This window comes from Ambystoma mexicanum, chromosome 3p (genome assembly GCF_040938575.1).
Source record: "Ambystoma mexicanum isolate Mex_15411 chromosome 3p, UKY_AmexF1_1, whole genome shotgun sequence".
NCBI lineage: Eukaryota > Metazoa > Chordata > Amphibia > Caudata > Ambystomatidae > Ambystoma > Ambystoma mexicanum.
The window spans coordinates 788716208-788740201 of record NC_090925.1 but is presented as its reverse complement, the minus strand read 5'-3'; the positions used below and the strand labels follow the sequence as shown (position 1 = coordinate 788740201).

General features: G+C 47.6%; 1 protein-coding gene across 1 annotated transcript; it reads left to right on the top strand.

The window, feature by feature from the left end:
* Positions 1 to 4510: 4510 nt before the first annotated feature.
* On the top strand, positions 4511 to 13757 carry LOC138580883 (hemoglobin subunit beta-2-like). The gene is made up of 3 exons (XM_069651776.1): positions 4511 to 4761; positions 5912 to 6134; positions 13435 to 13757. Exons 1-3 carry the CDS (start codon positions 4526 to 4528, stop codon positions 13561 to 13563), a joined length of 588 nt encoding a protein of 195 aa, XP_069507877.1. The 5' UTR covers positions 4511 to 4525; the 3' UTR covers positions 13564 to 13757.
* The last annotated feature ends 10237 nt before the right edge of the window (positions 13758 to 23994 follow it).

Below are 23994 nucleotides of genomic sequence, written 5' to 3'. Positions count from 1 at the left end.
AAAGGTAAGGATATAATTCACAAAACAGTAGCCAACTTTGTCACCAACTATTATCTAAAATCCTGCACCAGAGGTAATCGGTGGCTGTCAAAGAAGGGAATTTGTTTAGAATTAACGGGAATATGGTGGGTGATTGGGAGGGTAGGAATACTTGGCACCAAGACACTCTCCACTCCTGGATTGAATTTATTTTTTATCTCAGAGGGTTTTTCCTCTATGCTCTGTTAATAAATCTGTAAATAGTACAATGGCAAGATTTGCTGTCGGATTTGCGGGTTAAATCTGGTCTACTTTATGGCTATCGTTTCAAGTATTAAAAAAACTCGAGTGGCATGACTGGAGTTCGGCTTGTGAGAAGCTAGCGACTCACAAGCGGCTTTCCAGCCTGGCGGCCACCTTATAGAGGACTGGGGCAACAACCAGAATATTTGACATGCTCTCCTTTTCAAAAGTTTATGAATACTGTCCTGAGATTCAGACTCCTTCTGCCGATATTGTTCATGGCAAAATGAAACTCGGAAACACATTTGGGTCTCTTTACAAGTGTTGCGGTCTGGAAATAAGGGTGCCCGTCGCACTGTACCTGCACCCTTTCCGGACCGCCATACTGCAACTCTGCTGTTGTGCCCGACAGGTCTGACCTGCGTGCGCAGCGGTACTGACCCGCATACTTTTCACGGAAACACCAGCACCGTTAGCCGCGGTCGGTGCCAGTGCTTCCATCTCCCCACTCCCATGGAGTCCTATGGGACTCCACAGGACGGGGGAAAAACATTTTCTGGCGCCTGACTTCCCGGGCCGCAGGGACTTGTAATGTCCCTGTGGCACCAGGAAATAGGGCACTGGAAAGGTGTTACGAGTCCGGCAGCAACCCGTGGATCATACCAGCGGGTTACCGCCCGACTCGTAAGGAGGCCCATAGTCTTGCTTTGCAATAATCTGATGAATTTAAGACTCTTGTGCTTCGGCACATTTTTGCCAATGTAAGGTGCAAGCTCAAGGAAAGCTTGTGGGGGAGGATACTTAGTGGTCACGCTATAGCACTGCTGAGCTCCTTTTAACCAATGTTTGCCCAGGATTCATTTGAGTGGCCTATAACAGACTGATGATAGTTTAGCAGGTGGGAATAATTACTTTTTTGATCTTCATTGCACATTTTAATCTCATCTCTGTATATTGTATGATTGTTGTATATAATACATATGTAATTTCACTTTTTATCATGATTAATTGTGTACAGTTTGTTTTTAACCATGAACACAATACAAAATCAATAAATCAATTAAAAAAGCTTCCATCAGTTAGTCAGCATGTGGGAATCTGGGGTCAGAGGAGCAGGTTTGGTGCATCCCGGAGGCGAGAGGCAGAGGAGGAGAGTTAGTGGGAGAAAAAGAGGTGAGAAAGTTGGTGAAGAGAGAAGGAGCAGGAGGTGGTGAAAAGGAAGAAGGCGAAGCAGGTGGTCAAGAGGAGGTGAGGAGTGGGGAGGAGAAGAGGAATAACATTAGGGAGAGTGGGGGGTTGGATGGACATTAGCCGTAGGAGAGCATCAAGGTGAAGAGCGGTGCATTTTGGGAGTTAAAGGTGGAGGAGGCAAGGAAAGTCCACAGAGCAGAGGAAGAAGTAGTTAAGGAGAAACTGGCATGCTACACGCCTGACTGCAAAGCGTTAAGGAAGGATGGAGCAGGAGCATGGAGCAGAGGGTCGAAGAGGTGCTGGAGGGGCATAGTGGCGAGTAGAGGAGGAGTAAGTGATGTCCTTTTGGGGCCAAGACTATTGTGACTTATCAAAGAGTCAGAGAAGAATGGGGGGGGGAGTGAGGACCAGTGCCATGCTTCTAAGCAAGGAGCGGGGTGAGGGGGTAGAATGGGTTCAGGCCTGCATGTCCGCAGCAACTGCCCATTGTCCTAGTGGAAGCTCTCGTGCCCAGTTGGGCATTACCCAATCCTCCCTTCTACAGCCACCCAGGTCTAATGTGTAAGTGCACGAGAGGCCAGAGACCCAGATGGCGGGATCCCCCAGAAATTCAGGTCGAGAAATGGAAGACTGAAATTAAAATATGAACAGCCAAGAAAGAAGTGCTACGACACTTAAGTCCCCAAACTATGAGTGGCTGAAAATGGACCGGGTTAGCTTCAGGCAGGGAACCCATGATGGAGGACTGGGCAGCCCAGAGACCCAGAGATCTTGCTGCTGGACTCCCAAGGAGAAGCCATCCTGATGCATTGCTGCATTCTTCCTATGTTGGCCCAACCCTTGTAACCAATCCTGATACATCTGTATCGAATAAAACCACCCTTCTGTGTCTGTCTCTCATTGAGTTCGCTAGCATTGTGACAATATGCAGAGAATAGGTGTGAACGCAAAAAACGTTTGCACTGTAGTTAAGCACAATATACACAATATAGTTATACACACACAGTATGCTCAGAATGTGTGTAAGCGGGAGAAAAAGCTTGGAAGATGCATACACACAGACATCCATACACCCCCACACTCTATTCCAGGTGAACACACACACACAGTCAAACACACACAAAAATAAGGTATCCAGTATTTTTAGCGAATAGAAAACAGAGAATGACTTTTTTACTGAATCCGAATTGTTTATTAAAATGTATATGGGTGCGGGGTAAAGTGGAAAAAGGAGTGGGGAGTGGGTTCGGAGGGGATGAAAACACGGTGAAACTGGGGATTTGGGGTGGGGGGCAAATACAAAAACAAAATGCAACATTTTTTCATTAAAAAAGTTTCGGTATAAAATAATAAAAATAATCTCTGTAATTTCATTCGTTAACATCACATAGATCCAAAAATAAAAGAAGAGGAAATCAGTTAATTTACGGTTTCTACCTGAGAAAAGGAGAAGTCTGCACATGTGGTGAATGGCAACATTTAATCACTAAAAACAATCCAAAGAAAAATAAAGTCTGCACATGTTGTGATTAGCAACGCTGAGGCCAAGCACTGACCAAAGCAGGACACTTCACTAATGCAACGTCCATGACACTGTACATGAAACCTTAGCTCACGCGGCATCACCACGTCACGTGACTTGCTTTCAATGTCTGGTAGTGCAGGGCACTGCTATAATTAAAGTGAATGGTGGGAAGAACTGGGGTACTGTAAGTTAAGGTTCAACTTGCAGTCTTAGGAAGTGCACAGTATGTCCCGTAACCACAAGGACAGACACATCCGGCCTCAGCGACATAGAGAGCGGACTTTCCCTGAGCACTAGTCCATGTATTCCAATATCATAAGAATAGCAAAGGCTAGTTTGCAGGGCTGCACTGCCAAGGAAAGAGAACATTACTCCAGGGGGGCTAAATAAACAGGAGAGTCGAGATGCGTTGCACATGGAGAGCGCGCTTTTAGAGGTAGTGCATCAGAGGCAAGACACCCAGTGCCCATGGCAACAGAGGAAGGAACTGCCATGGCGTCATTCATTCTGACTCTTGGTCCTGTGACAGAAGGAGGGAGGGGATTCCTTGGAAAGTGATCCCTTTATTTTAATATCACTAAGAGAGAAAGAAAGAGAGAACGAGTGCGAGAGAGAATACGAGAGAGAGAAGGAGAGAGAGAGAGAGAGAGAGACAGACAAGGAGGAGCAAAAGGATTTCTATGGGACGTGCTCTCTTTATTTTACTATCACTAAGAGAGGGAGAGAGAGAGAGAGAGAGAAAGAGGGAGAGAGAGAGAGTGAGACATAATACGAGAGAGAAGGAGAGAGAGACAGACAAGGAGGAGCAAAAGGATTTCTATGGGACGTGCTCTCTTTATTTTACTATCACTAAGAGAGAGAGAGAGAGAACGAATGAGTGAGAGAGAATACGAGAGAGAAGGAGAGAGAGAGAGAGACAGACAAGGAGGAGCAAAAGGATTTCTATGGGACATGCTCTCTTTATTTTACTATCACTAAGAGAAAGAGAGAGAAAGAGAGAGACAGAGAAAGCTAGTGAGAGAGGAGAGCGAGAGGGGATTCCTGCGGGAAGTGCTCTCCTAATTTTAATATCACCAGGTGAGAGAGAAAGAGAGAGAGAGAGAGTGAGGAGAGAGAGACAGAGAGCGAGATAGAGAGAGAGCGAGAGGGAAGTGCTCTCTTTATTTCAATATCACTAGGAGAGAGAGAGAGAGTGAGGAGAGAGAGAGAGAAAGCTAGTGAGAGAAAGGGGCGAGAGAGAGAGAGGTAGTGAGAGAAAGGGGGCGAGAGAGAGACCAGCTCCACACTTTCCAGAGAGTAAGAGCGTCCCAGTAGGAAGGGACCTACACATTCGTATACATTAAGAAAGTAGAACCACCACTGTGGGGCATATATGTGTGGTCGCCCATCCTTCCCACTCTCTCACCACTCGACATGACATAACAGACAGTTCACCTGAAGAAGGTGTATGTTAATGTGGCCTGTGTGCTGTTTACGGGCGTTGTTACGTTTAAAACATTGAATAATGCCTTCCTTTGAAAGAAGAGGTCAGAAAAGGTCGCGTGAAATGGGTGGAAGAGTCTGCCAGGAGAGATAAGAGGGGCCAGCATGACTCAGCAGGAGCAGCACTGGGTGGGACCTGGCAGAGGTCCCTATAAATCTCCGGGGCTCTGGCAACTCTCCAGCAGAAGCAGCTTCCAGCAGCAGAATCTGACTCAGCAGACCACAGCGCCACCCGACCCCAAAGCAAAGATGGTTCACTGGACAGCAGAAGAGAAGGCCGCCATCGCCTCTGTGTGGAGTCAGGTGGACGTGGAGGCTGACGGGCAGGAAACTCTGGCCAGGTAACCAGAGCCAATCGCTGGCGCACCCCACGCTCCACTTCTTTACTTCCTTCCCTTTGATACTTTTCCTGCACTCATTCTAATCTCTTTAGCCTATTCCATATTCATCCCCTTCCTATTCAATGTGGGTTTCTTCACAGCATATAACTGCCCATCATATGTGTTTTCTATCTCCTGGGCCTTTATTGCATCCCCTCATCCCTGACTCTCCACTCCTGCCTTTCTCTCTGCTTTGTGCTCCTTGTTTCAAATGCTGTAGTGCAAAACCCTTCATACCATGACCTCCTATCACCCCCTATCCCTCGTGAAGCCTCACATGGGCTGCTTCCTCAAATGACCTTCATCCCTCCCTCTCCTACCCTTCCACATCCCTCTCATCCATCCCAAAACACCAAGGCGCTTTTCCAAGGAAGGGCTGGTGCCAATGATTTACACAAGATTGAAACACTTGCTCCTAGACCCTGACATAATCCAACCATGTAAGGACCTTGACTCTGCAGGTTGGGGCACACACTTTTCCTAAGTGGCATAACAGTCCCCAGCACTTACGTGGCATATTTAAAATTCCACTTCTTTTTATTATGATATGTTTGGATTTACCTTTCCAAATTCCAGAATTTTGAACTAACTTTCTGCAGTCTTGAGCTCCAGACAGCAGATCATTATCTAACAATATAATAAAAGGCCAGATGTCTCTTTGTCCGATGCAGTAGCTTTGCCTGTTGTCATCACTAGAGGGAGCTGTTGCCTAAGGCTATATAGAGACAATACCAATTCGCATAGCTTCACCTTTTGTCACCGCTAGAGGGAGCTGTTGTCTTAGGATATATAGAGAAAATGGCAATTTGCATAGCTGCACCTGTTGTTACCACTACAGGGCACTGTTGGCTTAGGATATATAGTGGTCTTACTGTGTCAATGAAAACCTGCACTTTGGCCCTTGCACACAGGCCTGTTCACTAGTAGATGTATAAAATACCAATGTCTCTCTATTATCACACGTGCTTCTGTCCAATTCCCTGAGTATTTGGAGGTTTTTACATGTATTTCACCATCACAGATGGTGCCTGAAGCAAATAAGTATAACAAGCTAAATCATCTGTTCCCCCCACATCCCTAACGTGCCCCCCTCTTGTCTCCTGCCGCTTAGGGTGCTGATAGTCTATCCCTGGACCCAGAGGTACTTCAGCAGCTTTGGATCCCTGTCCAGTGCGGCAGCCATTTCTGGCAATGCCAAGGTGCGCGAGCACGGCAGGAAAGTCCTGACTGCCCTGGGAGGAGCCGTTCACCACCTAGATAGCATCAAACACACGCTGAGCAAACTAAGCGAGCTGCACGCCGACACCCTCCACGTGGACCCCCAGAACTTCAAGGTAAGGAGGAAACTGATCAGGATTCACACACTTGGGAGGGGAAGCACACTTCAGAGGGGTGACCTCAAGGAGAAAGTGTAAAGCCCTGAGAGGGGTGGCAACAGAGGCAGAGAGTGAGGGAGTGAGTGTGTGATTGAGGGATGGAATATATCACCTAGGAGTCTAACCTAAGGGAGGAATGAGACAGTGTTCAGAAGAATGACCTCCAGCAGAATAGACTGAGTGGAAACTTCTCAGAGGACTAACCCTGTAGAGTGGAAATGGTCCTAGACTGAGAAAATCCTTCTATGCATGCACCCCGTGGAAATGGAAAGAGCACCCCCAGGCCTGGAAGGATTTAGACGGCTCCAAGAGCCGACACCGGAGAGGAAGAGAGGTGGCGAGAGAAGAATACATCAAGTGAGAGGATAGTGGGATAGAGAGAGTGGGAGCGGCGTGGGGAACAGGATTACTGGAGTGACTGGGCACGAGAAGGCGGGCACACAGCAGAAGGGAAGAAGTGAAGAGAGGTGAAAGGGTGTGGAGGAAAGGAGAGAAGTGTGATAGAGAAAGAAAGCTGGCAAGTACCTCTGTGCTTGTAAGCATCCTCAAATGGGCAACTGCATGTGGGCTCTCTCCCAGTATAAAAGCAATCATTGCCAAAGCCAAAAGTTTTGTTTTGCTAATGCAACTGTTGTGGTTGTGGACACCTGAGGAGGCCAGCATGGCCGAATGAGCACCACCATGAGAGAACAACGGAGCCTCCCTGCACTTCCCTGGCCAAACCACCTGCCCGATCCTGGCGCATTTGTGTGCATTGTCTAATGAATACACTTCCCATGTATTTGTGATAATATCCCTTGCTCCCTCTTTTTGGCACTAAAACTAATTCTGGGTAAAGTGTTACCTGTCAGACAAAACTATTAAGCCTCACTAAGAGGTGCTGCAGTGTAACCTTAGAGTAAACCTACTGGTGTCACTAACCCACCACTTTTGAGCCAAAGCCATGCAACCTCGCTTAGTGCTGAGGCGCCACCTCTGAGCCAAAACGAATGACACAAACTGACGGATCACTCAATGACAGAGAGCGGAACCACAGCGCACCCTTCTAAAGCCTTGCATGGCAGCCTGCAGTGGCTGCACAGAGATCACCTCCCCAGTGGAAGACGAAGCCACTGCAGAGCCAGGAGGCTGGGGCGAGCCATAGCAAGAGAGTGCATCACTCACTGGGAAAAGAATCCAGAGCTGCGCCCCGCACTGGCCACTTATGCACCCTACCTCATTTCTGTGACTAATGCAGGCCAGGAGAGAACCCCCCCTCTGCCCCCCGAGTAAAATGGAAGGTCGAAGTGTTGCAGCACAAACAGAAGCTGTACCCAAGAGAGGCCCTGCTCTCAGCTCAGTGTGACTGTGGAGGAATCGTACATTCTGCAATGTCCTCCTTTATTATGCAAGATAAATTAAAGTGAGAGAAACACACTTTCTGGTGCTCACTGAGGAGGAAGAGAGAAACAAGCGTAGGCGAGAAACTAGGCATCATTCCAAAAAACACATGGCTCATTACATGTTTGCCGGCCTTGAAATAAGGTGCCAATAATAAAATATATTGGCACTTTTCCAGATTGGAAAACTACAAGTTTGCCGGTAGTCCCCAGATAAATGCCTGAATCACGGCACCGTTACTAAGGGTAGCCGTGATTTGGGCAAACCCATCCCATGGAGTCCTATGGGACTCAAAGAAATGGGGAGTTACCACCGTCTTCGCCACCTGTAATATCGCGGTAACACTGGGATATCGGGCTGCGGGGACGGTACAGTAGTTCCCTGGTATCCCGCCAGATCCCGGGGAACTCGTAATGAGCCTGAGACAGATAAAAGGCTGAAAGATTGTCATTAATACGTGAATGCATTTCTGGTTTATACAGACCATACACATATGATTTGCATGAAATCTCCAACACCTGAGGCAGAAACATTCATCACATAACCATGACCCACTTGAATATACGCAGAACAAAAGCACTGCGCTGAATACATGTTCAATATTCAATGCCTTTGTATTTGAAACCCCTCTACTCTCATACTGATGTCCCTAAAGCCAGGAGTGTGTAATGTACACATTATTATCTGGCACTTGTTTTACAAAAAAGACCTTCTCAGCCCTACACTTTTTACATCATGGAAGAGGCACAGGGGCAGTAAGATGTGTTTGTGTTCTAATCTGTTCCCCTCACAAAAGAGCAGACGCTGCTCGCAAGTTTCCATGGTTACAAGGCGAGGCATATGACTGCTAAATTTTCAATGGTAATTCCCACCAACAAGGCTCAAATACAATGACCATGGGTCTAGGTCAACACTAGATGATGGGCCTAGATCATGGGCCTAGATCACCGCCGTCTTTAAATCTTGATTGTGTGAAAGATGGCAGATCATTCAGGCATGAGAGTCCTAGTATGTTCACCACATTTGACATGTTGTTACGATATGCGCTCAGCTCGCCAGGTCCTCCAACAAGAATATTCTTCAGTAAAATAATTAACGGATGGGAGGAAAATGTTACTGATTTGAAGAAAGCTTAAATATGCAACCGATCCTCAAAAGACTCATCATGTGATAACAACTGGCCTTGCCCTGGGAAACCCTTCATGCCATAGTTATTTAAATCATCTGCGGCCTTACAGATGTGGCCAACAATAGCCACATCAGTCTTGATCCTGGATTCAAAGGGAGCAGTCCCTCCCAGACTGATAGGTCAATAAAGATAGAAAAATATATTTAATATCCAGAATTGGCCCAATTGTATTACATTTCCAGAGGCTTGCTTGCTCGCATTGCAGGCCACCTTCCCTCATTTGTAACCAGACACACCAAACAAGGTGTTCTCAGAAACATCCCATAGTTGCACACTGAGGAAAACATAAGAAGCGTGAACTTTCCTGGCGGCCCTGCTGTGCTTTCCTGGTGGCACAGACATGATTTGAAGGAATCGGGCACTGAATCGCCTCCTGTCCTTCCATTTTGTTCCAAACGTTCACACGCTCAATGTGATATATATACAGGAGCAATGGTGTGAAAAAGTCACAAGATCTCAAACTAACACAAATAACAAGCACTTCCGGTCCTCTTGCCAGCGTCACACTACACTAAACCATTTGCCCAGTGTAGAATGGAGGGCACCTGGCACTTATAGTTGTACACATGAAGCACTGCAGGAGAATGTGGATGAACCCACTCCAAGCCATGTCGCCACCAGGAAAACGTCATGTTCCCCTCGAAAAGGGGGGCCCCGGGGAGGTTTTTGGCGCTGCACACGGCCAGCGAGTGGTCGTGGGGGGCAGAGCGCCTCCTCAGGGTGTTTAAGGGGGGCATTTTGTCGTGCAGCAAGCGTGAGGGCTTCGCCACCGTCATCCATGCCCTCCAAACGACGGCCACCACCCCTTAACAATTTCCACAGTTACATCCCCCCTGCGGCCCTCCCCTGCCCTACCTAGACGTCTTCCTCCTCACCCCTCTCCTACCCCCTTTGGATTGCCCCCAAAACCTCTCATCAAACCTTGTGCCCCCCCTCCTTTTACGATAAACTGAGCACGACCTACTAGCACACCCCAACTTACCTGGCATGCGGTCCTTCCCCCCCACCTCCTTGCCCCGCTCCTCGCCCTGACCCACTGTTCCGCGCCTGAAAACAATCTATAACCGGATGCCTACCCGCACACCTGCTGCACTTGTGTTTAAATTTGCACATCCACCTCGTGCAGCCTTCTTTATTAAATGCCCAACATGCTGTTGAGGGCTGTCCCCTGCCTCCTCCTCCCGCCCCCTCATGGGCGGGGCGACCAAGAAAGGGCCGGTAAGGCACAGGCAGCCCACTTGCTGTGTGCAATGTCGGGGCAGGCCTCGTCGGAGCCATCCATTGCAGCCAAAGATCCATGTCTATCTCCCCCCAGACCGTCTGACTGTCCTCCGCCATTCTTGCTCTGAATTCCTCATCATAGCGTACCCAGGCAAAACCCCCAAAACTCGTGAAAGCCTTCCTAATTACGTTCATATATTTAAGCAGGGCCACGCAACGCTCTGGGAATTTTTCGCAATAAACACTGGCATAAATGATAAATGCCGACGTCCAATTCTCAATAGTCACCGGGACCCTTGGGCGCGAAGCCAGTTCCCTCTCTTCTTCTTTAGACCCCTCCTTTGCTCTCACTTCCCTATGGAGCAACTTAAAAACATCTACAAATTCCCCCGCCTGAATTTTCTCCTTGGTCGCTGCCATCAAGTGCGCCCCCTACGGTTTTGTTATACCCATGTATGGCAGTTTTTTCTCCTTGCCTTTCACTTCAACCTCCTTTTCTTTTTCAACTTGCACCTCGAGCACCAATGGCTCCACCACCTTGTCTGTTTGGACCTCCACTGAGCAAATGCTCTTCTCATCCCCCAAGGCTTGAATGGCCTGTACACCAACTCCTTTCCTTACCCCTTGCCGTCCAGACCTTTCATTTCCCGTCCTCCTTCTCGCGTCCCCTCTCTGCAATGCAGATGACCATTCCCTTTCCCGCTCACCTCTTTCCATGCCGGCCGCCTGCGGTCTGGCGTCCCCACCGATGCTCCTCATCTCTTTTCTTAGAGGGCTCCTACTGCGGGGACAAAACATGTCAGCAGACTCACCCAGCCAATAGTTCCCCCGACCTCTTGCCCCCGACCACCCTGCACCTGCCTTTCCAGATCCCACCTCAAACTTCTTCTCTCCTTCCCCCTTTCCCTTACAGCCCTATAACCTTCTACCTCCCACTGCCCCACATAATCCTCCAATCCAACTTCATCACCCCTTAAATACCATTGTAGATGTGAGCTCATGCCCGAGTTGAGTTGATCTTCTTCTTGCGAGCCCGGGGCGTCTTCCCCACCACTCCTTTGACATCTTCTCGACGGGGCCACAGAAACCCCTGCCTAGTCCTCTTCTCTCGGGCGAGGCGTGCCGTCCTCCACCCTGGATTCCTCATCGTTAGGGGCCGTGCTGCACCCTCTAGGCTCTCCTTGCTCTAACCGAGGAGGGGCCGTTCTAAAACCCTCTACCTCCACCTGAACAGCGGGGGCTGCGCAGCGCCCTCCGCCCTCACTACTCCTACCCAGGGGGGCCGTTCCGCGCCCCACTCTACCCTCCTCAATTGATGGGGACCTCTCCCTCCTTCTCCCACCTGCACTCTTCTGCAGGTATTTACCCTTACCCCCTCTTCCCTATCAACCCCTTCTGCGCCCCATCAGCCCCCCCACCGTGGTTCCCTTGCCCCACCTCTTTTTGAGTACTCCTAGCTTCCTTAGGGCTCCCATTCACTCCCTCCCTCACTGGCTCCCCACCCGACATCATTTCTCCCCCGGACGCCCTCCTGTCTAACTCCCTCCTCATCTTCCTGCCCCTGGATTCCCAAACCTCCCCTCTCCCCGCCGCGGGGGTGCAAGCCACCACTGCCGCGAGAGCCCCGTCAGCCGCAGCTCTATGCTGCGGCCTGCCTCCACCTACCTCCTCTTCTCCCATTACTTCCCCTACCGCCCCTTCCAATCGGGCCTTAGATGCCCTGCTAATGATTTCCAGGCCTCCCTCAGAGCCCTAGCATCCACCAGACCCTTCTTACTGGCTCCCTGTCCCACCATTGTGCACTAATACTCTTAATGTGCACTACCAATATGCCCCTTGCAGCTCAACTAGCTAAGCTAATCCCCCGAGCCAGCACCTACCCTTGGACAAACCCCCCTAGGGATGTGAAACCCAGAACAGATAACTGTGCTCTAAAAGCTAATATCCGTTAATGAAGGTCAATTAACTTCTATAATTCCAAGATACAACCTATATAAATAATTATGAACCTACAGGAATTTGTTTGTTTTTAAAAAAAATATATATATTTTTTTTATTTTAAATAATACCACTGCCCTAAACCCCCACCCCCCAGCGACTAACCTGCCCCAGAGAAGAAAACGCCCAAAACGAGAAACCCAGGATCAACTGGGGCCCAAAAACGAGATAAGCACACTGCCCCCTAGTGGCCTGCAGGCTGCACCGCACTAGCACAGAAAATAGAGCTGTCCCTTTAAGGGAACTGCAGTGCCCCCTAACACCAGCGAGTGCTACCACGCATCAAACGCTGCGTAAAAAGATGACAGGCTGAATTAAGTACAGCCACACACGAGGGGCCCGAAGATCCCTGCCTCACAACTCCTCGTCAAATGAGACAAAAACTCCACTACACTGGCACCGGATGACCGATGGCTGATCAATAGCACTTTACTCTCCCTCACAACAACAACAAACGAGCTGAGATGCCCGCCCCAGACCGAAAACGACAGCTGCTCCCTACGCGACCTGCCTGAACCTCTGGTAAGCAGAGTGGGGTGTCTTATCTACGGCACCCCTAAATATATGCAGTTTCACAAAATTATAAATTTAAATTACCTAACTAACTGCCTAAACCCCGACTCACTAACACCAACCCTACCTCACCTGCTCTAACCTCGCACACACAAGGCCCAGCTACTTCAGGGAAGGCTCGGGAGCAGGCGACAGGACTGATCAATCAGCAAGCCCAACCGTCACCTGCCAGGGGGCATGGCCCCTTTAGATGTGGGGGGAGGGAAGCACAATGGGGGAATGACACGGGAAAGGATGGGGTGGTGCTGTTTGCACAAGCAGGCCACCCCGGGGGAACAGGTATTGAGCCTGGAGGGGCATGGCACCGGGGAGAAAGCAGGATGCCTGGAAAAGGGGTAAGGAGACGGTAGGGTCCAAGGGATAGTTAGGGAGGAAGTGGCTTTATTTAATTATTTAATTGTTGGGGGAAAATGAAAATGTTTAATTATTTAATTGGTTGTTTAAAATATTTCTTCAGTCTGTAAGGCCATGGAGCCAGGTAAGCGTTTAATTGTAGGCTTTGGCCTGTCACATTAAAGCAACCTTTTCCACTTTTAAATGAGTCTGGGTTTTTGTGCAGTAAGCCAAAAAGCTCATCAGCTGCTAGAATGTTTCTTCGGCCGCCAGGTTACGGGGAAACTGCATTATCAAGATTGTCTATCTGCTTATTTAAGTTGTTATGTGTTTGCCTGTATGTCAAAGCTGAAATGTAAGACCGTGTTGCTGTGTCTGTTAGATAAATGCCATGCATTTGCTTGGCCCACACTGGTAGATCTTGAATTGCCAGGTTTGCATTAAGTTGACTCTAGGAAATGACCCTAGGAAGGCTGACAATGATGTCACAGTGTATTCCCACACACAGTGGGGTTTCCCCCTGGCTGCACCTTCATTAAACGCCCCTATATTTTCCTCCCTCAGCTCCTGGGAAACTGCCTGGTGATCGTCTTGTCCCGCAAGCTGGGAGCCGCCTTCACCCCGGAAGTGCACGCCGCCTGGGAGAAGTTCCTGGCTGTGGCCTGCGCCGGCCTGTCCAAGCACTACCACTAAAGGCCTGTGAGTGGTGGTTGCAGACGCTGCTCTGTGGTGACAGTGGCCTGAGGACAGCCTCCTGGGAAAGGCCGTCTGGGGACAGTGGTCTGTAAATGGCGGCCTGTGAATTCCAGCAGCACAGGCAGAGGTTTCATTTGGAATTGTGTTAACATCTTACAACATCAATAAAGAGTTCCAGTGCCTTTCTAATACCCTCTGTGTCCTGTGTGATTTCTCCTCCACTAGAGGCCGCAGTGCTTCCATTAACTGGGAATGTATCAGCATCACTCACCACTACCAGAAACACATTGCTCAATTCCTGTAGAGATTAAATGGCGAGTGATAGTCACACGTGTGATCATAGTCTAGGAGTTGATCTCAAGTGCGTCCATTTTGCTTTAAGCCCAAGTGAGAACATGGTCATTTTCCAGGCTCCTGGGAATGTTCCCTAACTGACTCGCTCTGGGGCTTTCCAGCCAACAATGCTACATGTAGCTGGATTTCTGCATGCTTGACCTACCGTAGACCACCCTCTCGTCCTACTACTCTCCTACTTTGGGGATCTGGCCCGATGAGACATAATAAAAATGACTGCCGGCTGGGCTGGGGTGTCTCAAGATTAAGGGCCTCATTACGAGTTTGGCGGTATTTCAGAGGTAAATCCTCTGAAATACCACCACACGAATTTCCAGTTACCACTACATGGCCCTGTGGATTTACCACAGGATTACAAATGGTGGTAGATTGTGTAATTTACCAATTTCTGGAGTCCGTAGGACTCCATTGGGGATTTTTGGCGGAATTACCACAGGTGGAATTATAAGTGGTAATTCCGCTGATTATTTGGTGGAAAAGTGGAGGATTCACCTCCATCATCATACTGGAGGTGCATCCTTTACTTTTCCTCCAGAAATCGGCAGAATTACCACTCATTATTCCATTGGTGGTAATTCCGCTAAAAGTTGTAATTTGGTGGTGTGGGAAAAATGGAGGTAGCGGAATTACCTCCACTTTTTCCCACACCGCCAAACTCGTAATATTCTTTGGTGTGACTTGCACAGGGAACTTCCATGGCTGGTGCGTGGGTTTTAGGATGTCGCTTGAATCAGCGGTAGTGCTCGGGGTGAGGTTCTCAGCCACCTTGTACTGCCTTGTTTATGCATCTTTTCATTTTGTAGAGTGCCCTTATGCCACTACAGATCACTACTCAGCACTAAGGTTGCAGAAAGAAAGCCAAGAACAACTCAGATGACCTGCTGGGGATCTGGGCTGCACTCACGTCGTGTCACTGGAGTGTAGTAGAGGAATGGTAAATGACCAAAAAGGTGCACGGTGACAAACGTCCCCTCCACGCACATGGACACCATGTAGGGGTAATAGGCTGAGTAGTTTGGGTTCACTTTGCTTCTCTTACCAGATCCCTACCTAAGTACTAAATCACAGACAACTTATATGTATGGAAAAGTTGTAGGCCGTAGGCATTTTATTTTCTTACAGAAAATACAAAACAACAAAATAATTACATTGCCATATGCTTTTGGGCACATTGTGTCCAGTCCCGAAGTTGCCCAAGGCTCCTCCTGAGTCCTTGTTATCCGAGGGCCTTCGTTCCTGGGCACATGCCACCTACGACATGTCTTGGACCGTGTACCGAAAGAGTACTCTGCGTTCCTTCTTCTGGCTGCTCCTTCTTTTCTTGGACCGTGTACCAAAAGAGTACTTGGCGTTCTTACTTCTGCTTGCTCCTTCTTTCTTGGACCGTGTACCGAGAGAGTACTCGGCGTACCTGATCCTGCCTGTACCCTTCTTCTTCCGTTATTATTGTAGGGTGGGTTGGGTGGCAAACGTTTTTCCTTCCCCTTCTCCAGGCACCAAGAGCCTACCCGAGAGAGGTGAGCTCTTACCTGGTTTGTGCCGCCTCTCCTTTTCCGGGCTTACTTATACCCCCCCGGCCTTTTGTTCCTTCCTGGGGGCGGCCGGGTTACCCCCCTGACCCCTTGCTGTTACATTTCGCACCTTCCCAGGTGCTGTTTCCTGCCTTTCCTGGGCTTTTGTTTCTCGTGGCGCCGTTCGGACGCCCCTCCCTACGCTTTCGCGCCGTTTTCCGCCACCCCGCGCCTAAACTCCCAGACCCTCTATCGTCCTGCATTTCATGCGGCCCGGGGCCTGGGTCAGTGTGCCTTGCAAAGTCTTGGGCACTAATGCCAGGACACAGGGCATCACCTGGGAGCAAAGACCCACTGGAACGCATCCCTCAAAGATAAACAACTGCTTTAGAAAAGGATAAGGCACTGAAATAAACAAGATTATTAAAAGGAGTCACGTGGCTGCAGGCACCAATACACAGGAGCACAGAATGAATGAACTTGCCCGGCCTGCATGTTGGGGTTGAGCACATCCTTTGCCTCTGAGAGAGGGCGCTCCTGATTTCGCAGTGTTGGGCCTGTTACGGCACTTCCGGTACTGGTGTGCCTGCCCCCGCAGAGGTAGAAACCCACAAACATGGGGATGGTTAGAAGAGCCGGCATAAAAGGCTTGCAGGGTAACTGTGGGGGAAATTCCCGAGAGAGAGGAAACAGTCTGGGGAAGAAGACGCCAGCCTGAATGATGCCAGGTTGCCTGGTTAGGTGGCTAAAAAGCAGTTCCCCCGCGGCTGAGAAGGCAATCTAGGCACGAGCACAGGATGCTCATGTAGGGTAGCCACTGAGAATGGGTTGTGGAATATTCCCTCACAATTCTCAGCCTCTGGATAACCTTTACACTCCTTGGCAATGAACCTCCAGCAGGACAACCAAACTCTCAGGCACTGGGAACATTATAAACAAATTCATGTGGGCGCTCACCCATTGGGTCCCCCTTTATCCGGTAACAACCAATCAGTGAGACGAGAATAAACAGTCCTAATCCCTTCGACCCAGGAGCGTCATTTCACCAAAATGCCAGGGATAGTGGAAGTGACATAACACACCCCTTGACCTCCCCCGATGACATCACACGAAGTGATGTCATTTGACCCTGCCCCCAAGTGGTATCACAGGAAGTTATGCGTATAGTGAACGCTCACAACCTTCCTTTGTTAGATAATCCTTGTAGTTAAATCAATATTCATTTAAAATTCAAGAAGGGTGCAAACCCGCTGGAAAGGTGCCTCCGTGGAATGGCACACAACGAAAACAGGGGGTGAGGACCAAGGCTGTTAAGCCAGCGGTGCGGGCTGCACTCCTAAACACCACTCGTGGTGTCTCAATTCAATGCAGTTCAAGCACAATGTAACAAACTTGTTAGTTTATTGCAAAAAATAATAGTTTAATTCTTAATTCTTAATTTTCATTAATTTCAGTAGTTGTACATTTTAGAAAAAGCAGATGTGCAGGGCGAGCTCAAACAATTAGCCAATGCATTTCGGAACAGTGTTCCTTCGTCAGGGCCAGCTCTTTCAAAACGTAATTAGATTCGAGTGCTTTAAAAGTGAGCAAACGAATCTGTAGGATAACCCACAACAAATCAGCAAAATTGGTTGATTAAACATACAACAATCATGAAGCAAGTCCACATGAATCATAACAAAGCCATCAACGTATACATCGTCATGATCGTGATTTTTTGGAGTTTTTCAAGTATGCCAGGTATGGATACATCATGCCCAAAATGGCAGTATGGATGCACAGGTTCAATCACAAAAAACACATATCAGGAGAAATGTTATAAACAATAGAGAGTACATATATGTTATGAGCCATAAAAATCCCAACGAATATCAGTGTTAAAAAAGTAAAAATAAAAAATACATACGTGAAATCCCATTATATGTGCGTGATGATAGAGCGTGGAATCACCGCAAAGAAGGAAAGAAAGAAAAAGGTAGAAAAAATGACCACCAGAATGTCATATATCATTTCTCCTTATTGACATCTAGTAATCATGTAAATATTACTACACTAACCTTGCCATAAATACAGTATGGACTTGAATCTCAAACCAACACTCCAAAGTGAAGATTCTTGACAGGCGTTTCAATACGTGTGCAGGCGTTTCAACATGCGCGCCGCAGACTCTTGTCTGAAAGAGACATGCAGCGCGCTAAGTAGCGTGTCAAATCGTCATTCTATCAGAAAAGCTTAGATGCCTACGCGCACCGCAGCTCATGAAGGAGACATGCAGCGCGGAACGCGGCGTGTCAATACATTATACTATTAGAAAGGCTCAAAAAAGATATGCAGCGCGATCGCGGCGTGTTAATTAATCATTCTATTAGAAAGGCTCAAATGCCTCCGAGCACTGCCGCGCTCTGTCTTATTTGCAAGATGCAGCTTACCTGTCGGTAGAGCGGAGGCGAACCAACTGAAGACGCCATTAGGACGCGTTCGTTGTAGCCATGGTGCTATTTGTTGTGTTGGTTTAAGGTTGTCAAGGCAACGCATGGAGCGGTGAGTACTAAGAAACGCCGGCGGCCATGTTGGAAAGGTTGCTGGTGTATATCACGAGCATGGCATGTTTTGTCAAGCATACGCTCAATGTGGGCTCACTGTTAGGATACTTTTGTTCACGTTGGAAAATGTAAACATTCTTAGGAGCATAGAGCATACTTTAAAGAATTAGTCTTACATGATTGAAAATCATGAAAAAATATAAAAAATTAATTATAAAAAATATGAAACCAAACAAGATAATGTCAAACCAAGCAGGATAAAGAAAAGAAAAAACAAAAAACAACACAATCGATAGAAATGCGCTTACATTATCTAGAAACCTTTCGCCACAGCGGGCACTGGCACAAGCGAGAGTAGGTTAAACAGTATGTTCCCCTGTGCTGATTTGTAGATATCCTTAGTTGGAAATTAAGGGGAGTAAAAAGAGATTGAAGGACAGATCAAGACTGTGAATGCCCTGGGTGCGTTACCTAAGATTGCTATTAGGTGAAAAATCACTGAGAATGTAAGAAAGAAGAAAGAAAAGAACTTTTAGACAAAATCCTCCGAAAGTATAATGTTGGTAGCCTGGATGGATCCAGGGCGTGTGTAGGGTCCCTTATTGGTCATATAGGCCATGTTGTTTATCCTAAAGGTAAGTACATTCCTGACCATACCCCTGCCGGCATACCCAAAGTAAGCCTAACATTGGCTCAATGTCATAATGCATTCTGACACACTGCACATTATCAACCCCAAAATCAATCATAATACAGTTACTCAAACATCAAAGGAAACAACTGAGGTCCAGCTCCTCGTTCATCCCATTCGGTGACAGCGAGTCGAGTTTGTTGATCCAAAAAGCCTCTTTCTGTGCTCGCCACTGTTTAATGTCTTGAGATAGTCCTTTGGGAGGCATAACTTCTAGTACCAGAAATCTCAATTGGCTCACTGTGTGCCCATTGTCATTGAAATGTCTCGCCACAGCTGACATCCTGTTCTTATTCCTAATGTTAGATTTATGCTCATTTATCCTGATCCTAATTTTACGTGAGGTTTCTCCCACGTACTACTTACCACAGGGACACTTTATGGCGTAAATAACATTCTCTGAAAGACATGTGGCATGTTGTCTTAGTGCACATTTTTTGCCAGTTCTTGGATGTGTGACTGTACTACCTTTGATGATGCTGTTACAGTTCCCACAGCTCATGCAGGGATGCTTCCCAGGGAATTTATCCGGTCTCTTGTCCGGTGTTTTCTCTTTCGTTAGCACTAGTAAATTCCTCAGATTACTACTCTTTTGATACGCAAATATCGGTGGAGTAGGAAACAGGTCAGCAGTTTGTTCGTCGCTTGTGAGAACATTCCATCTGTTGTGTATTATGGCCTTAATTTGCTTGCTTTGTATTGAATATTTGGTGACGAAGACCAATTCTGGACTGTCTTTCACAGGTTTCTTCACTAACAGTTGCTGGCGTTCTTGCGCATTAGTCTTGTCACGAGCAGTAGCTAAATCTGTCTCTGGATATCCTCTTGCTTGTAGTTTCTCTTGTAGTTTCTGCAATTGTAAGTGACAATCCTCTGGGTTACTTACAATCCTTTTGACCCTTAACATTTGACCATAAGGTAGATTCTGGAGAGTTTTGGGCGGATGAAAACTGAGCCGATGAAGCAGGTTGTTCCAGTCTGTAGGCTTTGTGTACAGTGTAGTGGTAATCATATCGTCTTGGATGACTGTTTGTACGTCAAGATAATGTACATTAGGATTACCAATCTCAATAGTAAATTGGATGCGTTGGTCGATCCCATTGAGGAATGTGAAAAAATCTTGAAGATCTTGTCTACTGCCTGACCATATGCCAAAAATATCATCTATGAATCTGACCCATGTCTTCAACTGGTGTTGCCATCTTGGATTAGACAACACATGCATGGTTTCAAATTGATGCATAAAGCTATTGGCGTTTATGGTGCCATAGTTGCTCCAATCGCTGTCCCCGATATTTGATTGTAGAACTTTCCATCATACCTAAAGCAAGAGTTCTTGCAGATAAAGTCAAGCAAAATAATAAGAAATTCTTTGTTGGCTCCAATTTCTGTTGTACTAAGCAACAGGGATTCTACTGCTTGTTGTCCCAAATCATGCAGAATGCCCGTATAGAGGCTGACCACTTCAATCGTAAATAGGATGTCTTCAGAGGCCAAAGAAATGGTGTCTAATATTTGGAGAAAATGCGTTGATCTTTCACATATGTACTTGTGGCTTGAATGATTGGCTGCAATAAGAAGTCTATATATGTTCCAAGCGGTTGTAACAAGCTCTTGGTGGCCGCTACTATGGGCCTTCCAGGTGGATTAATCAAGCTTTTGTGAATCTTGGGCAAGGTATACAGATGAGGCATTACTGGAAATACGGTTGATAAATATGCCCTTGTTTTAGTACTGATCCATTCATCTTCTACAGCTCTGTCTAGAATCTCTGCTAATTTCTTCTTGATCTCTGGAGTAGGATCTTGTGGTAGCAGTTTATAGGTGTTGGTATCTGAAAGTTGTCGTAGGCATTCTGAGTGATACTGTGATGCATCTTGGATCACCATTGCTCCGCCCTTATCAGCCGGACGGATAACTATAGTGTCATCGCTAAACAATGCACGTATCTGTGATAGTTCACCTCTGTTAAGGTTGGTTCTTTTTGGTGCTCGGAACTGCATCTTCTTGAGGTCACTCAGTACCATTTTTTGAAAAATGTCTATTGCCGGTACTTGTATCAGTGGACAAAAAGTACTGCTCGGTTTAAACTCAATGTTCTCTGACTCCTTTGGTAAAACCTATGCACGTGTATGTGTACACCTTCTGTAGGCGCAACAACATAAATTTAGACATGTGTATTGGACACAAACAGCGTGTTGAGCATGTCGCTTATACGTGATGGAACCCTCCTAAATGATATAATATGGTATGATACTTTGTTTCGATCGCGCTTGTAGACAAATGTTTTAGAGCGCGACAAGGCAAGGGAGGGGAACAGGGGAGAACAAAACAGCAATCTTACTAGGCCCAGTGACATTGAGATCACGCAAGTGCATGAGAGAGGGGGAGGGGAAAAGTGCATGCAAGGGGGGAGAAGTGGAAAGTGCGGAGCAGAGGAGAAACAGATATATAATAATTAACAAATAAATAACAAAGGCAAGAAACAGTGGTAGTGCAGCCAGCAATTGGCAAGTGCTGGGTTTAAGGCCGCAGAAAGGGTAGGTCTGATCAGTGCAGGAAGAAAAAGGGGGCAGGGGGCTGTATGGGTACATACCTCAATGCAAGGGGTGGCCCGGAGGCAGTGCGGGAGGGTGGCAGGTTAAGCAGGTACCTTGTCCCAGAGGACAGAGGGTGGCCAGGTGCACGAATGGCATGAATCACCACAAATATAACATTAACTGTGTGCATTCAATGATAACTACTTTTGATGATTTACACAGTTCTACACTTTGAGGTCTAACTGTAAATCGCCAACTTCTTAATGTGTCAGTTTACCCTTTTATTGACTTTTACAGATAGACACCAAAGCTAAATATTGCACATAGTGCATTTTGCACTGCCATGTTTGGAGCAGTTGAGTAGCAGTACTGGTGGGGCATTCTATGCAAAGTGCAATTGTGCAGTACACATGTCTTAAACTGATTTTACTAGTAAGGTCCGCTTAGCCCTGCAACACATTGCTGACTGGCAGCTCACCATGGCGTGCCTAGCAACCACCAGCCCATACTCTATCTTCTTTTCCAAAGGCAATGCAGGGCATCTCCATTCTGTGCAATGATAATTCTGTAGCAGAAATAGTGGCATTTTAGAACCAGTGGCACCTTGGCACATATCTCTGATACCAGTCCTTTCATGGGTGCTGTAACTGGGGAGTATTGGGCAGAAACAGTGCATACGTGTTTTACATGAGGCCATTTTGTGAAGCTGACCTTTGGGCTGTTCACCTAGTACTGGGAAGGGAGCAACGCAGGAGTAATAGTTATGCAATAAACCATGCGACGTGGAGAGGACTTTACTGCCCAGTAACAGCTCGGCCACAAAGTAATTGCAGTTCCTGGTGCCATTATTGGGGATTAAATCCCCCCATTGGGGTGTGGGGGGGTTATATTGACCAGCACCCCAGAACCGCAAGTTAACCTGGTGAACGTCCAGTTTAATAATGGGCGGAGGAGGCTGAAAGGCCTTCTGGAAGGACAACAAACAGAGAGGGGGATATGGAGGTGTGTGGCACTAGGAGGAGGCAGGATGCAGGGTGGCAGGAAGAGGATGCGTCCAGAAATCGGAAAGAGATGGAAGGGCGTTGGCGCAGGGCTGAGAGGCAGAGGACAGCAAGTGAGGAAGGTGCTGGCGGAATCGACGGAGACAGGCCCCAGAAATAAAAGGCATCATTGACACGTGAAGAAAAAGAGACACTTAACTCTTTCCCTGACCAATCAGAGATCAGCATGAACCAGACTGGACTAAAACGGGTGATATAATGCAAGGAGAATACTTTTTGACAAAAGATATCTTTGCCTTAAAATAATGTGAACATGTCAGTATAGGCATCGTGGAATGTGTCTTGCAAAGATGTATCCCTCACGCACGAAAATACACATTCAACATTCCTCGAGCAAAGCACTTTTACAATAAAAGTGTTTGTTTGAGTACCCATTTTCGCTTTTGCACCCTGCGTCATGTTCAATTTGAAACCACGCCCACAATGTCTCCGTATTGTGGGGTCTTGTAGTCCGAGTTTTATAACGGGAAAAGTGGAACTACAAGTCCCACAATGCTAAGAAGAAAAAAAGAATAGGACTGGATAAGCACCTACAGAATGGAATGGATCGCGTTGGCAACTATGGGCCTCATTACACGGTAGGCGGTAGGGGATTACCGGCACTGGTAAGGGTACCGGTGCCGGTAATCCCCTACCGCCCTACTACGAGGTCCCTCAGCGGGTCCCGTCCTTAACGTGTGGTCTGCCCAGGCGTTATGGACGGTTCCCGCTGAGGGACCTCAGAGCTAATAACGGTACCGCAAATTGAGGTACCGTTATTAGCTCCTTCCCAATTCCCATTGAGCCCTACGGAGGCTCAAATGGGAATGGGGAATGGTTCCCGGAATGGGGACTTACCGATCCCGCAAAGGTAGGAAAAGATCGGTAAGTCCCTATTCCGGGAACCTGGACTCCCACGGCGGTAGGGGGTAGCCATGGCGCAAAGAGCGCCATGGCTACCGCCTACCGTGTAATGAGGCCCTATCTATGTCTCAGAACCTGGCCATGTAGCAACCCGTGAAAGGATGTGCACATTCCAGAGACCTTTACCTGGAACCCTGTGTGTTGGGATATACGGCCCGGCAGTGCTCCAGTTTAGCGGCCCACCTTAAAGACGTTACCCCCTCATGTATGGGTGTCATTCCATGCTTGGTATTAGATGCTATTGGCAATGGCAGCACACCCCACTACACTCTACAGTGAACTGCAGCTGCTGAGCAGTGAGTCTTCGGACAGCAAGATAATGGCTACCCCCGATTTCGAAGGTGCCAGGACACTGGTTACCTTTCATTTATCCAGCAGCTCACTGGGTGCCCTCTTTTGCTGTATCAGGTTAGCTAGTGGGTGTCTTGAACTTGCCAGGTACTACACTGATTAACATTGACTTTGCCAAGCTGGTGGCTATATTACCTTTAAATCTGAAAGTGCCGTGCTAGGGGAAAGCTTGGTTTTAGTGTGTGCCACCCTTGCTAGTGGTTACCTTTTGATATAGAGGGTGCCTTAGATTATCCTTGAATAAAACGAAGCAATACCTTTGATAAAGCAGGTGTCCGGTTTTGATTTATTTGGCACTTGGCTAGACATCATCTGTGATTCAGTGGGAGTTGGTCTAGGGGTTACCTTGTATTTCCTGGTGACAAGCAAATGGCTACTTTAGATTTAGCACGTGCCAGGCTTGTGGTCAGGGCTGCCTTGAGTTTTGCAGGTGCCACGCGAGGTCTTGTCTTGCTTGGGTTTAGCAGGTGCCAG